Here is a 17027-nt window from a genome sequence, read left to right as displayed (position 1 = left end):
GTAGAAGACGGGATGTGAAACTGGGCCTCCTGTGTTTAAGTCAAACACTTTGTATGTCCACGCTACTTCCTGCATTGGAACTAAATGCTCTCAGTCAAATCACTTTTGCAAATTAGTTGTATATGAACATAATCTATTAGAGACATGGTCGAGCAATGCAATGTCCCCTGGTGGTTAATGTCTGGCAAAAATCAATACTCGCTGCTTGACAGTAAAAGCCTTTCAGGAATGTCTCCGTGCTTCGTGCCTTCTGTTTGATTCCTTTTGATTCTTAGCTGTCTCTGACCCATTTGATTTTGGTGTGTAACAGAGAAAATATGAATCAATATATGCGCTTGCATTACAGAGCAATGAAGCAACCGAAAAGGAGTTTTGGCTAAATAATTGAATATGCCTGCTGAAAAGGATTTTGGTTTCTGGAAGGATTTTACTGTGAAGCAGCTACATGAAGCGTGGAGAGTATAGAGAGTTTGCGATAAAGCACGGAAAAGTGGAGCAAATCAGAAAACAGTGATGCTTCTGTCTGTTGAATCAAAAATAAGAACAGGAACATATGAGCATAACATAACTGTGAACAGCAGTGCCTGGTTTTTAAATCATATTATATCACCTGATATGAGAGCATGAATTTCAGAATTTCAGCGATGATGCAAATGTTTATTGAGACTAACTAAAGATGAAATCTGATGTAAACTGATATTAAACATACGTTCTGACATGGCTGTTTACGTATAATATGATTTAAAGAAATCCCAGATGTAAATCAGCCTCTTAGTAGTAAACTGCCTAACGAGATTCTAAAATCAGCTGGCTGTCACTGGCTTGTTTCTTCCTCTTCTCATATGTTGCACCACTGAGAAGTGTCTTGAGCTGCAATGTCCTGCTTAACAGAAGTGGTGCTTAAAGACCAGCTACATACAGTTGTGTGTTCGCACATGCTATGGGAGTAGAGAAAGAGGAGTTAATAGGGAATATTGAAATCTTAGATGAAAAAATGATTCCTATAATGAATTACCTCCATTTCAGTATTAATTTTCCAGCTCAGCTCAGGCTAGTTTGAAGTAAAATGCAGGAAGTTTTTTTTGTAGTTAATTATTCAGGGTTGCACCACATCACTCTTAAACTTCCATGAAAGGACTCCCCCTCTGACAGTGGGTCTCATTTTGATTGAAAATGATGGAAAATGCAGTAAGTGGTAGTTTCCCCTGAGGCTTCTTGTGTATCACTCAGTGTACATGCGGAATAAAGACAAGCCAACCAAAACAAAAACACTGATGACTGCCTGAATTCACATTACCCACCAACTGTAATAATAACTTGGATATAATTGATACATAATGAAAAATATTACCAGACCAGAAAACCTTCTCTTCTTCTTCTTCTTTGGGCTGCTCCCCGTAGGGGTCGCCACAGCAGATCATCTGTTTCCATCTCGCTGGCAAACCGGGCCCCGCCCAACCCAGCATGGCGATCTTGTGATCCGCATATTTGATTTGGCATAGGCTTACGCCGGATGCCCTTCCTGACGCAACCCTCCCCATTTATCTGGGCTTGGGACCGGCAATTAGGAATGCACTGGCTTGTGCATCCCAGTGACTGGGGAGCAACCCGAGGTTCAGTGTCTTACCCAAGAACACTTCTACATGTGGACAGGAGGAGGTGGTGATCGAACCACCAACCGTGTGATCAGTAGACGACCTGCTCTACCACCTGACCACAAAACCATGAACTATTTAATCAAGGTTAAAGGAAAGTAGTGTGTGTAGTTTTCCTTCTGGAAAATAATTACTCTTTGTTACTGTGACTGAGATGATGTGTGATCTGTTACCCACATAAAGGAAAAAATGCATTTGTTGAAGTGTAGACTCTATGCAGACAATTTATTAATATCTGTAATTGAATACAGTCGTATGTTGTGTCATTGCAGCTGTTGGTTTATAATAGAGGTGTCTGCTCCTTGTTTGAGCTCACCTTATACAAAGGATGTGAAGGAAGTGGCTGCTCTACACACTCTTTTTTTATGCTGGGTTATCAAAAGAGGTTTCTGCTTCAGACATTTTTCTAGGTCAGGGGAGCTCCTCCTGTGCAAAAACACTTCTTTTGTGATGAAGTACTGTACCCAGGTAGTAATTGAAGCTTGTTAATGCACCTTATACTGTATTATTAATGGTTATCCAACAAAACACATTAAGTAAAAAAAGTAAAAAAAAAAAAAGGACAGGTATTTTTTACAGATGAGGATCTTGCTGTATTTTCCTTAACGCAGGTGCCAAAGAAACTACCTGCTTACATTACATTAACATGAGTTTATGCTACGCAGTCGCCATCCTCGACAAAATAGCCACTTTCAGGATGTTGTAATCAGTTTTGTCTGTTTTCACAGGATTTTACGTTTCTTTGGTGGACTCGAGGAGGCGGTGGGCAGCTGGTCCTCGGTAGGTTTTTCCAAAAGAGTGTTCAGACGAGGTCAGCGCGAATGGGACTTATAAGACTTCAGAAAGGGCCTGGTTGGGAAAGGGAGTGAGTATGGACAACCTTTCTGACTTCAGTGGCCCCTGTCCATCCACCCTCAGGGAATGGGAGTGAGTATTAAAACAAGTTTGCTTTGCTTTGTGATCTTTATTGTATTTCTGCTCCATATACAGTACTTTATAGCTACACATTTGATAATGTGCAAGTAGTTCGTCAACATTTAAATTATTCATAATAAAGATGTTGTATTAGTACATACAAAGGGTGAAAGAAACCTGAGCTGGGATATGTTGCCTGCATGTAAATGTAGTCAAACATGCATTGGAGACCTTCTTTACCATGCTTTAACAGACATCTCATATCCTGGACGAGTCCAGTAATGACATGACAAAGGTAGTGAAGTATTCAACATGGAATAATTTGGCTTTTTGGGATACAAATATTAAACAGTTTCCACTAAAGATTATAAGCATTAATGGAAAAGTGTCTAAAATACATAATGCATGTATTTTCTTGATCAAAGCTTTATTTAAACAATTCAATTTGCTATTTTTAAGGCATAAGTGTTTAAAAGAAGACAAATGTGTTCATTTGTTAAGCACATCTCTTCCCTCTTAAATTTAATTGGACATCTATCATCCTGAATAGTGCCACTGGCTTCTTTTGGCTAGCTGATAACATAAACTTATAAAACACTGAAAGTAATACAGTTTTTGTAATTTTCTCCTTAAAATACCTCAGTTATTCCTCTTCCTCCCTTCCTATACCACTATTTAATTTAAATTTCAATGGTTGGCACATTTTTGTCATCAGTTGAGCACCATCAGATCGCTGTCTAAAAATTGTTCACACCACTATTCTTTTCATAGCTGCTGAACAATAGTTCAATGTGTTGCACAGATCTATTGTTATTTATGTGAAAAAAAAAGTCTGAAAAGAAGTTTTTCAGTCAAATCATGGCAAAGTTACTGTTCAAGAGAAATGGATGAGAATGTGGGTTGACTATGGATTAAAGAATAAGATGATAGGAGACAAGTGTATGGGTGAAAGTGATTTCTAAGAAGAATTTGGCATTCAGCAAACTTTTTTGTTAGAAATGTAGTATTATATATTTTCAATATATAATACTACAAGGCACAAGGGAAAATATGAAATGAGCACAAGTGTAAAAGCACATTCTAAGAGTTCATTTAGTAAATTTAGGCTCTGAATAGTTGAAGACATCTGTCTCATGCACATTGCATAACCCCCAGTTTGAGCTGGAGTGTGCTACAATTTTTAAGCTATACATATACATTTCGCAGTCCCATCTGCAAAGCAGAGAACATTTCTCACAGATGTGGTCAAAGCACTTACACATGCAAAGGGTAATGAAGCATTTTAATAAATCACTGTGCGGCTTTATTGATATTGATCTAACATAAAACATAAAAGAGTTACACTCACACAGAATTAGGAATTTCAACTTATTAAACTTATCCTCTGCTTGCTCTTGGTTTTACCTGTAATAATAATGCACTGTATATCATACCACTTAATCTCCACTTCCATTTATAAAGGCTTTATACAGTACATTTCATGTAGGAGCTTAGCATTACCTGCCTGTTTTATGCTCTGGCCACACGATAGTCCAAATCACTGTGGACACGCAAAAGCTTGTGGTAGTACCATATTGTCATATTATCATACGATCATACCTGTTTACTGATACATATTATTTTTTAAATATTTTATATATAATTTTATTTATATAACCCAAAATCACAAATTTGCCTCAAGGGGCTTTACAGTCTGTACAGCACACTACACTGTCTATCCTTAGACACTTGATTCGGATAAGGAAAAACTCCCCAAAATTGAAGAAACCTCTGTAACATAGTAACTGTACATCTCTAGCCAATACTACCTTGTAAGTATTGCCTTATTGCAATTTATAAATAAAAAAACAGGCATCTTATTGCACTCATTTTACTGTAAATGTAAAATTATATTTCAAAAGTTTTGAAATTGCTTATCTGTGGGTGGAGTAACATGCACAGAGTAACCATAATCAGGTTAAAGTCTTATTTAGGTGAGGCTGTTTACATATACCTCACTGCCTTATGACTGATTATCTCTATTGCCATTAATGAACCCGTTACAGTATATAAAAGTCCACACATGCTGTTCTGGCCTCAGATAGTGATTTTCTACTAGCAATAACGTGTAACAACGATAACGTTGGCTGCTGGCTAAGCCCTCCCTCTGCTCTTTGACAGAGTAGAAAGTGTCTTCTAATACAAGTGACATAAAATGTGATTCCACATGTTAAACTTGCTGCTATATTTCTTGTTATTATCAAACTGTGTGAGCGTCAGTTTGTGCAGACAGCATAAACCAAAAATACATATATGGAGTAGGACGTTTACATGATGCCACAGTGACCTGTTAAATATGGGAGAAAAACAAGGCACTTCAACTGGGTTACCGGGTTATTCAAACTGAAGCCCAAGATGCAAGTTAGTGCTCATAGGCCTTATTCACAGAAGACATTTTGACATGTCACAGCAGGAAAGGCACAGGTGTAAATGACAACATTGATGGTGGCTGAATTCCATTTAGCTGCTTCAGTTTCAGGGTGCTGGTATGGTGCATGCTGGCTTACATAGAATGGAGACATTGTTAATGTTATTACTAACGACTGTGCTTTTCCTACTATGACAAGTCAAAATGTCTGCTGTGAGAAAGGCCTATTGTAAAGGGGTCAACAATGTGTCATGCCAACATTTAGATATGCTATGCTATTATCTGTTACATTATCAAAGAAACTACATTTACCATGTACCCCTCTGTTTTCTAGCACCAACAGCTGCGTGGACGATTTAATGGATGAAGATGAGAAAGACAGGGCAAAAAGGTACTCACTCTTGTGTATATGTTTATGTTTGTATGTCTGTCAGTTTGGACTTGTATCTGACTGTAGATACAGTACATTATATGTACGTGTATAGGGAATGGAAGTTTTAACTCAGTTAGTTACAACATTACTAAATGAATGTGTAGTTTCTCTCTCTGCTGGGGATGAAAAACATACATCTTCGGTCCATCTTTTTCAATGGAACAGCTCCAGGTGTAATACTTGTTGTCTTTTGTATGATTTTTTCATTTTTTTTTAATATACTGTATATGGAAAAAAATCTAAATGTCATCTTTTTATGATTGCTGACCTTAATGTTGGGGACTAATCTCTTTGTCCCAGTTCCTCCCTGCCTGCTCTGACCCCTTTGATGAAATGTGTAATTTGTAGAAATACATTTTTAATTACACAAACCTTGAATCCACTAAAATGGTAGATGGGAACATTCTAAAATATATTTCTATAATTCCAGTTTAGTCGATGTTAAAAGAGCCATCTCAAATCACAAACTTAATTCTTAACTCTTATTAAAGCTGCATTAATCACTTCTGGCCACAAGGGGCAGAGGAAATCCAAAACAAGCTGACAGACACACAGCCCTGAGTTAACGTCTTACCTACACATCTAACAGACATGGAGCAACATTAGCATTAATTTAGAGTCGAGTTCAGTTTTTGGCCACCTGTTGAATGTAAATCCAATATTCACTGAGCTTGACTCTCTTGTTCAGCTAGTTGCTAACTTTGTCTGTCTGCTGTTTGGTGTGTAGCAGGTAGCGTACAGTGGGTTCATCAGAGCTTGTTTGCTGAAAACAGCTGCCACTTAATCATACAGTAAATGCGTAGGTCGTAAATCCGAAACAGTGAGCTAAAAGAGGCTAAATTGCTCTGCTGTACAGCAGAGTTGGTGGATATTTCTCTGTGGGTTCATCAGTTCGAGCGACACCTTTCACAACACACTCTTTCCTCACTTAGTGAGGAAACAAGATGAAAATAAACAAGCTGTACAGTGTAAATTGGACTAAATTGGACTGCTGTATTGTGTATTTAATCACCTGGCTCATATTATATTATTATTATATTATATTTGTGATTGAGCCTGAATTTGAATTTTGTATTTGTATGGAGTTCATGACCTAATCTGTAATTGTCTGTTTAAAGAACCAAATTGTGTTTAATTCTTTGCTCTGTCTTTATAACATAGTTATTTTACCCACATATAAGAACAAACTCAGGCTAGTTTTCAGGACTGTGCTGCTGCTACAGCTCTCTCGTTTCTTTCTCTCTCCCATTCCATCATCTTTTGGGAACAGTTTTTATTCTTCTATCTGTCTGCTACCGAGTGTGTCCTTACAGTCTTGGCTAGCTTTTGTTTGGAAAAGCGATGTACAGTCTGAACAGGATAAAGTACAGCTGCTTGATTGGCCAAGCTTCCACCTGTAATTCCACTCATTTAGAATTGTTCTCATTGCTGAAGGGCATCTCGTAACAAATCGGAAAAGAAAAGGAGAGACCAATTCAATGTGCTCATCAAGGAGCTCTGCACCATGCTGCAGGGTCAAGGTCATCCGCGCAAGATGGACAAGTCCACCATATTGCAGAGAACTATTGACTTCTTGCAAAAACAGAAAGGTAGGAAAATGTAGTCTATATACAGTATATATTCTTTGTTTGAAAAATTTTGATGGGGTGTATTAGAATTGTTTTTACTTTTAGACTCACCTTTATACATTTTCCCCTTTATTTCAGTTATTAACTAACACACTTCTTCTCAGGCAGACTTTTTTTGTGTCTATCATGTAATAGACTTAATCCTTGCGCTTGTCTTTTTCAGACATGACTGCACAGAATGAAACTTGTGATGTGAGACAGGACTGGAAGCCTTCGTTCCTCAGTAATGAGGAGTTCACTCAGCTAATGCTGGAGGTAAAGCTCAGGAGGGTGTGTTTGTAGAACAGCCCGAGTCGATTAAACGCTGACATTGACTGATATTGATAATAAAAAAGGAAACATTCTCCCTAAAATGTCAGTGGAGAGCCGGGCAAGATGGCATGATGAGAATGAAATTTTCAGCTGAATTATATTTTCACTGTTGTTCAGGTTCATACCTTTTCCACTTGGTTATCTAAAAGTATTTTTGGAAACGTAAGAACTCCCTGACTGTGGTAGGAACAGAGGAGGCACTGTGAGGGAAATAGGGCACAAAAAAAATACACTTGTCAATATAATCTGAGAGTAAGACTTTATAACCTCCTTGTCAAAATGCCCACTTTCTCTCTCTTCTTACAGGCCCTAGATGGTTTCCTGGTAGCATTAACGACAGATGGCAACATCATATACGTATCTGACAGTGTGTCTTCACTGATTGGCCATTTACCGGTAAGTGAGAAAGCTTAAATAATTGACTTGTATTCTTTTGCTAACACTGCATTGTTTTGTTGTTGTCCTTTGTATTCTTTTTGCTAACTTCAGCTTCAGGGTCGTTCTCATCCAAACAGATTTGTCTGTCCACAGCTTGTTGCCACCTGAGTATAAATGCCTCTTGATTAGAAACAGACCAATTTACCGATATTTATTGGCCAATATTTAACTACTGTATGTGATGCTTCAAAACTCCCATAGGCTCTGAGTGTATCTGAAACTACTTTAAAGCGCTTAAAGTTCAGAAATAGAGATATCCTCCAGTGTGTAACGATTATGTCACCTGTAATGCCATTTCTACAGCCACATTGTTGCATATGACATATTCACCAAAAGACTGACCATCATACATCTATCCTTTTGCACCAGTCAGATATGGTGGACCAAAATATCTTGAATTTCCTCCCGGAGCGGGAACACGGGGAGGTGTATAAGCTGCTATCATCCCACATGCTGATGACTGACCCCATTGCTGCTGACTTCATGGACAGTGAGTATCCTACTGGGCGGCCTCTTTGCACACGTCTGGCCCCTGTCTGTTTCTAACACCACATTGTGTGTGGTTGTCTCCCATATCAAGAGGAATACTGTGTACATGATAGTCAGTGTTGCAAATTTTCACTTGGAGCTGGTCTTTGTCTGAAATACACAAACAACACTTGACTCTTGATATCAGGCGTGGTGAGTTCTTTTCCAAACATTTCTATTTTCTGTTTCAGAACATCCCCAAAGATCACTTGAATCTCTTTATAGATAGAGCAAGTTGCTGAATTGGGGTCTAAAGTTTATTGGATTGCTGATTAGTGTGTATCTATGATTAGCCTTTTAGCTAATAATAGGAGCTAGCTTAGTATCATAGTTAAGACTTTAAATCACAGTTATGTTAGTACAGTAATCCAAAGCAATGTAGTATCTGGGGCTCGAGACGCTGACCTTAATCCTGTGTTACTATTGGGCTTTTCTGAGGAAGGGAGTCACTAGTGTCTCGGTCTGTCCTTAGAAGCCTAAATAGCAAACTGTCACAGTGCTATGTCTGGAGAGATCATCATCTCTTGGGCACATTTCAAAAGAGACATCCATCTTTTGTCTTTCTTGCATAAAAAGGATTGTCTGGCTTTTAAGCAAAATGACTCAGCAAATTATGCTGAATCATGGCACACAAGATGTGGATTTTCAAATTCGTCGGCTTTTTTCATCCATTGGCTGAATTCACATAAAAGGCCTCTTCGAGTGGTGCCCAAACTACCTTGGCCTGACCATGCAAATACTTTTTGATTTTTGAGCTTCTGTGGAATAATCATATATAATAATGCCTGTAACGGCTAGCAACATTATGCACACTTCCATAATAAATCTGCAGGAAATTCAAAAGTCTTGTCAAGGTCAAAGTGTTCCATTAGTAAGTTTGTCCTTCAGAGAGTTCACATTGGAGAGCGACTGAAGCTTAAAGTGCATTTGTTATACTGTCAAACCTTAAATGCGCTTCTCTGACTCATCAACAGATGTAAGAAATGTACTAATGATTGTATTCAAATATTAGCATTATGCCGTAACCCTCACTTGATAGCGAACATTATCTATTGTCAGATCTATTGAAGTATGATGAATACACTTTTCTGCAGCAGATCTGTAACTACTGTGTTGTTTGTGTCGTACAAAAAACACCAACATGACCAAGAAACACCTCATGAAGAATTGAGACAATTTGTAATAAAGATGCACGTATACTGTATTATGAATAGGCTGTTAGCCGTGAACATAAAATCTGCTGTTTTTCAGGTGAGGCACATATTGAATTTTGCTGTCATCTAGCCAGAAGTAACATTGACCCAAAGGAGCCGCCTGTATACGAGTATGTCAAGTTTGTCGGAGATTTCAAGTTTCATAACAATGGTAAGGATTTTTATTTTCTCTATTTTAAAATTCAGTAAAATGTGTAACTTTCATGCATTTAGTAAACAGTGTGGTTAAGGTCCATGAATTTTCTTAATTTAGCATTAATTTAACAAACTGAATGGGGAAAAAAGAAAAGAAAAGAAAGAAAGTAGTTCTTTTTCATGGGATAAAATTAAGATATCACAACCAACCGTATGCCTCCATATACTTGTTCTGTCTCGCAGTGCCTACATCATCTTCTTGTAACGGGCTTGAATTGACGTTACCAAGAAGCCTGCAGTCATCGCTGGAGGAGCAGGTCTGCCTCATTGCTACTGTACGATTAGTCACTCCACAGTTTCTAAAGGTGAGACCAGCTTGGATCTTAAAACTTGTGCCTTTGTTTCTCAGTTTGTGTTGCATGTGTGTGGCGTCATTACTCTCACAGGAATAAAACAGGTGGTACTGAAAACAATAATAATCAGGATCACCATGACAGCAATGATTTACGGCCCATGGCACAAGGGGGATTTTGTCTGAGGGATCACACATACTGGTCCATACTAACTCCCTCTGGAGATCTCTTCTTCTGGCACACTGTGTACCTTCCAGCTGAAACCTGGACACTTGGCAAGTTGTTGCAGTTAACGGACACGGATATTCCCCTGTAACCTTTCTGAGCGCTTGTAATGTTGCGATCAACTCAAATCACAGTAACAGTTTTATACTTACCTCTACCCTTTCCAAACATAAAAGGAGTGTGGACATTAAAGTGTCATTAAACATCTGTTTCTCATGTGTGGCAAAAGCGGTCAGGATAGTCATGTTAAGGTGGACCTTTTTCTACAAAGAAGCTAAGGGAAGTCCAAAAAATGAAGTGTTTATACTTTTTTTTCTAAGGCAACATTTTTATTCTGATTTATTACCCATGACTTTTTTTCTGCCTTAAAATGTGCTGGAGTTTAGAGAGCAAAAGTGCCAGAAGAACCAGATCCATTGGACAGGCTACAACTCTCCTCCACTACTTATTCCAAAATGTAAAAGACACTGATTACACTGATTTGCCAGATGGAATGACTGTACCAGTAAAGTCTGGACCATATGGCATGGAATATTTTTTCCTTCAGATCCTCAGACACAAGACAAATCCATTGCAAATACTGGTTTTAATCTGCAGCTTTTTAACTCTACACTTAACATATTTTTCACAATTTTCCCCACAGATTAGCTTCAGTTGTCACAAGATTTTGTTCACAATATACTTGTGAATGTTCAAGGTTACAGCTCTCAGGCGATATATACAGAACATGCAAACTGTTTGGTTGTGACGCAGACAAAATGATTACAAAGATGCTAACGTGTAAACAAAATTGCCAGGCAATAAATGTTTGATGCTAGAGCAGCAAAACTTAACATACTGTACATTTTGAGTAGCAACCTTGCAATAAGAATTTAATTTCTCCATTTGGCTGTTATGTATGAACTAGGCTGATGATTTGAAAACAGGAAATGAGGCAGCTTCATCCCGCTTCACGTTAGAGTAGCTGAATTTAGTGGATGTGTGTCAAATCTCCCAACTACTGAGGCAAAAAGAGAATATTATAAGGCTGGTAATTCCTTGCTTCGCTGTAAAATCCCAATAGTGGTTTACTCACTCTGTGACTTTATGTTTGTCCAGGATTTGTGTAATGTGGAAGATCCTTGTGATGAATTCACATCCAGACACAGCCTTGAATGGAAGTTCCTGTTTTTAGACCACAGGTAAAAGATTTTTGTGATTCCTTCTCCTATCAATCAGTGTAGATTTTTTAAGCAAGAATTTGTCTTTCTTACATGTTTATCATCTTCTTTTTTGTTTCAGAGCTTCACCAATCATAGGCTATTTACCCTTTGAGGTTCTTGGAACTTCTGGCTATGATTACTATCATGTGGATGACTTGGAGCTTATAGCTCAGTGTCATAAACAGCGTAAGTAACTCATCTCTGTCTGTTGCTTCTCTCTTATCAACCGCCTTCATCACCACCAGATCCAGGAATCCATCTCTGTAAAATAGCTTAAATATATTAGTTACATGCTTTCTTCCACTGTACCAGTGCACAGAAAAAGCCTTGACCTGTGACACCTGAACACAGCACTGAAGTTCGCTTTCTTTTTTCTCTCCTCAGTAATGCAGTTTGGAAAGGGTAAATCCTGCTACTATCGCTTCCTGACCAAAGGTCAGCAGTGGATTTGGTTGCAGACTCACTACTACATCACTTACCACCAGTGGAATTCCAAACCTGAGTTCATTGTCTGCACTCACACTGTTGTCAGGTAAGCCTGACTGTTGTACCTTGGGAAGGGATGTGTGCACTTTGTCAGTGTCCAGGGATTAGGGAATTGTAGGGCATAAGCTGTCTGGGCAAAAATAACAATTTCTTTAGATAAAGTTAGATATACATTTGTCACACATACTCTTGTACACATACTCTATGTGCTGTTTTTCAGTTATGCTGAAGTGCGAGCTAAAAGAAGGAGAGCGTTTGGCTTTGAAGAGCTGTCTCCACCTGAGTTAGCCCCCTCGTCAGTGAAGGTCAGAGTCATGTGCCCTTCCACATACAGTATGTGACGTTTACAAGGTCAGTCTTTATGTCAGCTTCAATCTGACCCTCGGTGTTGAACATTACTCTTGTGTTTCAGGCTCAGGAGCTGTACTTGGACATCTGCTCCACACTGGACCCTCCACGGGACAGAAACAGCGGCGCACGTTCGGTATCCTCCCACAGCTCCCGGAAGTCCTCCCACACAGCACTGTCAGACTCTGCATGTGAGTCATCCTCTGCTCCCTAAAGTGCTAACTCACTCAACAGCAGGTCAATATGTACAGAAATCCTGCACCTGTATGGCTGATGTTGAGATGTTGTGTTATTTAAATGTAGCGGGGGGAAAATGTGATTTTTCCTCTGTTGTTGATAAGTTATAGATGGTGACACTTTCCAAGGCGGCAAATAATGTGACTCCTGCCAATATTCACTGCATCAACAGTGATAATGCTCAGGCCTTCATTGGGTGAAAATAATGGAGATGGTAGATCATCCTTTTTTAAATTCACAATAAAATCGTTCGAATAGAATAAAAACTGACAAATCCTACAGTTGATCTGAGAAGACTGTGATCAGAGGTAAAACCTCTGTAACTAAGCAGACCAGAAGTCAATAAAACACCTACCTTAATACATGTGGGTAACGATGCATCTATGATGAAATGTGTCCAAGGCTTACTTTAGCAGTTTGTTTGAGCCCCGAGTCTCTCTTGACTTCAGCTGCTCTTCCACCCACCGTCTGATGTACTAAAACACTTCACCTCCATCTGCATTTTTATGGACAATACACAGTGGCAGATTCATTACAGCTGCTGTTCATAAACATAGCTGCTGCTGCTGTCTTCCCTTAGCCCACATATTATCTACGGTCATTATTTTCAGACATATTCATAAAACTGCATCTGTCAAAATAGCCAGTAGATGGTTTTTCTTTGCTTCTTCATTTTGCTTTGGCTACGATGAAAAAACATCCACTGAATGCATCACAGTTTGTGGGTTTAAGTCAGAGGCAGAATGAGGTGGCAATCAACAGCTAGTGAGTCAGCAGTATTGTTATACAACCAGAAAAGAAATGCATTTCACAAGTTGTTCTGCCTTTACCTCAGAAAAGCTATAGTTACTCTGTTTAGGAAGAAATGCATGTATGCATGACAATCCCCCTTTTAAAGAGGAAAGACTGTACATTAGTACATTTTAGTTAAAGTTTAAGTCTAAATTTAAAGGGGAAGTCTGCTGATTTTACACACACAAAGTCTGTTTACAGGTCTTGAAGAGGACTGCTGCATGTGTGACAAAAAATTGTATAAAGCCTTTTGGGGCTCCAGAGGGAGCTGTGTGAAGTCTGATAGATTGCCTCAAGTGATGTCACTTGAGTTAGCGTCGGTTGGGATTTACGTTTGAAAATGTTTGAAAAGTTTGAAAATGAAAAAAATCTGGGGGTGTGGACAAAGTGAGCATACCAGACCTCTGTAGCCCGCTCCTTATCTCTGCTTGAGGCTACCAGCTTGCGGCTACATTAGCCGCTATTAGCATAACAATCCTAAATCCCTGACTGAAGTGTCGGTGGTCGAGTTGCATTGTGGGTAATGTAGGCATCAGGTTTTGCCAAGGAAGAAGAATGGGTGGAATAAAAAAGACAATATTTCTGGTTCTGCCGCATCGATTTTAATACTTTAGGAAGAATTTAGGCGCATTTGCCTATGAAAGGAAAAAGATATAACAGAAAAATAGAATTAAATATTAATAAGCATTATACAGTACAATTAGTAGAATTCTACAATATATATCGCTTTTATGTCCTGTTATATTTTTCACATTTTTCTTTCTGCAGTGGAACAATATAAGTCATGATTTTCATAGAGCATAGACAACTGAAAATATCTGAATGCCATTTTGTGCATTTATATTCATATCAATTTAGCCAATAAACATTATTATGAAACAGATCATCAGGCTCTCCAAGATAATGGTAGTCTAATATGTAAAAAATGTAGAAATGCTATGTTCACTGCGGTATTATTATGCCAATTAAAATCACATTCGATTATTTTGTTAATGGAGACCTCATACTTTTTGACTAAGAACACAAGGACAGTATTGTCCTTTACTGTTATCTTTGGATGAAAGAGAATATTGACTATAAACAAAAATATAGATTTTTCTACTCGAAAACAGTGCAGAGTTCGAGTATTTTTTTTCCAGCCCTTAGTCCTGCCTGCAGTCCTCTTCTCAGGCAGCAGGTACAAACATCTACAATCAGAGGATAGGGCAGTAGCCTCTTTGTAGCCTGAGAGGCAAAACATGGGGCAAAGAAAGCAGTTGCTCCTTGTAAAGATTCATTGCTGTGAGCGCAGGAATAACTGGAAGCAACCTAGATGAACATATCAACTTTTTTCTTCTCTACTCTGAATCACTTACAGAGATTTTAGTGGGGAAATCAAAGTGAAACTGTCAAATTCTGTTGGGGGCATGTTGTCTATCAAAAGACTGAAGCAAGCATTTTGAGATTTTTTTTTTGCAGCCAAAAAAATCTTTAAAAGAAAACTATCACTTTTGATAGAAGCTCTTCTTGCACTGACCACCATGACTGACATATTAATGGATTTATAAGAAACTGTATCCTACTCATATATATCTTGCCTTTGTTGTAGTTATCAGCTGTCATTTGACAAAGAAAAACCGTTATTAATGAACATATCCTCAGCCTACTATTACCGGAGTGTGTTTCAAGGTGACCTGTTGTCTCTTTTGCAGCAGCTAACTCCTACACAGAGGCCTGCACACCATCATGGCAGTCTGCTTCCATTGGGACAGAGAAGACATCTGCCAGACTCCAACCTAGTAGTTCAAAGGTCAGTTTATACAATGTTTTTATGTGTGTCTGTCTGTCCTTGGAGATAAAATGATCAGTGGGAAACAACTGCACAAAGTTGACACAATATCACAGGTTGTGCTAAATTGTAAAACTTTGTCATTTTCCCCTGTAGAATTTGGCACAAAGACAAAATTCATTTGACCTCATTCCCCAAGTGAGCCTCCCCCTTTCTCCTACCTGCAGCAAGCACTCCGCAATGGTTAGTGTTTAGACTTCTTCTCCTGCCTGTTGCCTTCTTCTCTTCTGTTTGTGTACAGTATCTTATTGTTATGACTGTTGCTGCTGTGTGTGTTTATTCCATCTGTTGCTTTTGCCTACAGTGCGCCCGGGCCTAGTTATAAGATTGTGTTATAAAACCAAGAAAGACAGCTGAAAAAAGAAATAAGCATCAAGATTATATCTGAAATGTGTTTTTTGTTGTAATGTAATGTAATTGGCCTGTTTTGACCTACTTCACAGAAAAAGTATAAACCAAGAATAAACCATTATATGACTCAACTGATTACCTCTCATTTACAGTAGTTTCTGAAAAAGAAAACCCAGGAAAAAAAAAAAAACATAATAACGTACAAAAGAAAACAGTCAGGCTTTTATCATCTCTGTTCCCACTCTTTTTTTATATCATGTCTTTTCAGCAACAGCAAACACAGCAGCAGCAGCAGTCGTCCATGTATCAGCTGCAGCAGCCTCAGCTCTGTGTAATGAACCAGCTGAAAGAGCAGCTGGAGGAGAGGACGCGCATTCTGCAAGCTGACATTAAGACGCAGCAACAGGAGCTGCACGACATTAAGGAGAAGCTTCACCTCGCTAATCTCCAGGTAACACTCCCACAGAGATAAAAGAAATAAACTACTCTACTCTCTAAATATGACATTAACCGTATTATTCATTACACTTGGATCTTTTCATTTGAAGACAAAAGACAGGAAATGGTGTTTTCTGCTTTGGGAAAACACTGAATTTCATTAAAGAAATAGGTAGCCACAGACTTTAATCTAGACATAAAAAAAATGATTAGGCATATCAGCTGTTAAGGAAAGTCAACATCATATTGCAAGCTTACTCTACCTAATCCCTCATGGTAATGGTGGAATGGCCCCACCAAGAGGCAGGCACTAACCAGTTCAGCCACAAGTATTCTACTGACCCTCCCTTTTTGTTTGCCAGTTTAACCTCACCTAAATATGAATAAATCTAAGGCGTTACAGACATACTACTGTGATTTTGAAAACAAATAAACACTGAACAGAATAATTCAAATCTTTCTACAGGATATGCAGAAATAGCATGTGAACCATATTATTGGATATATTTTGTCTTTTTTTTATAATAAACAGGAATTGTAAAGAACTATCACTGTGGAAGCAAACTGTTTTTGTTGTTTTTTTAGTAAATGAAGGATAAATTAATATTTTCTCTTAATGTGTGTGGTAGATGTTGTTACAGCAGCCTGCCCACAATGACTTTGGCCAGGCCCAGCAGAAGCCCCAGCAGCAGCAGCAGCAGCAGCAGCAGCAGCAGCAGGGCTCAGGCAGGCCGGCCCAACAGAGCCAGTCAGGGGTGATCAGGCAGCTCTCAGGCCACCCTAAACCAGGGTCCTGCGGGGCCCACAGTTCATCCCCTCACTCACTCCTGAGAGAGAACAGCTCACCCTCATCACAGGTACAGAGCCGTACAAGTAAAAAATCTTAGACAACAAAACTGTCAGAAATCCCCTAATGATAAGAGGATAATATTGACTCAAATTACCTTCAGTCATTAGCAACTAACAACTCGTAGCCTACTTCAGTGCTCACAACACAACAGGAGGCAGGTTATGGATTCAGCTGTAATATCAGTCTATTACTGGAAGATATGAACATCACAACCACAGGTGGTAGCTTGGTAATTAGTTTCTTATGCTGCTT

General features: G+C 38.7%; 1 protein-coding gene across 5 annotated transcripts in view; it reads left to right on the top strand.

Moving 5' to 3' along the window:
• npas2 (neuronal PAS domain protein 2) overlaps positions 1-17027 on the top strand; it is a 44762-nt gene that overhangs the window by 23536 nt on the left and 4199 nt on the right. For 2 of the 5 annotated variants that reach the window (XM_044222295.1, XM_044222294.1), the window contains 17 exons: positions 2384-2582; positions 5312-5368; positions 6845-6999; positions 7202-7293; positions 7657-7746; positions 8158-8278; positions 9568-9681; positions 9909-10030; positions 11342-11424; positions 11525-11631; positions 11830-11977; positions 12152-12236; positions 12344-12470; positions 15000-15097; positions 15233-15319; positions 15756-15938; positions 16555-16782. In XM_044222295.1, the coding sequence (XP_044078230.1) occupies positions 2527-2582; positions 5312-5368; positions 6845-6999; positions 7202-7293; positions 7657-7746; positions 8158-8278; positions 9568-9681; positions 9909-10030; positions 11342-11424; positions 11525-11631; positions 11830-11977; positions 12152-12236; positions 12344-12470; positions 15000-15097; positions 15233-15319; positions 15756-15938; positions 16555-16782 (1953 nt within the window). In that variant the 5' untranslated portion in view covers positions 2384-2526. The remainder of the gene's footprint in view (positions 1-2383; positions 2583-5311; positions 5369-6844; positions 7000-7201; positions 7294-7656; positions 7747-8157; positions 8279-9567; positions 9682-9908; positions 10031-11341; positions 11425-11524; positions 11632-11829; positions 11978-12151; positions 12237-12343; positions 12471-14999; positions 15098-15232; positions 15320-15755; positions 15939-16554; positions 16783-17027) is intronic. The other 3 variants (XM_044222296.1, XM_044222298.1, XM_044222297.1) reach the window with 3 other exon arrangements.

This window comes from Siniperca chuatsi, linkage group LG14, assembly GCF_020085105.1.
Source record: "Siniperca chuatsi isolate FFG_IHB_CAS linkage group LG14, ASM2008510v1, whole genome shotgun sequence".
Lineage (NCBI taxonomy): Eukaryota > Metazoa > Chordata > Actinopteri > Centrarchiformes > Sinipercidae > Siniperca > Siniperca chuatsi.
Note: the sequence above shows the minus strand (reverse complement) of the source record. Positions and strands in the feature narration are given on the sequence as shown.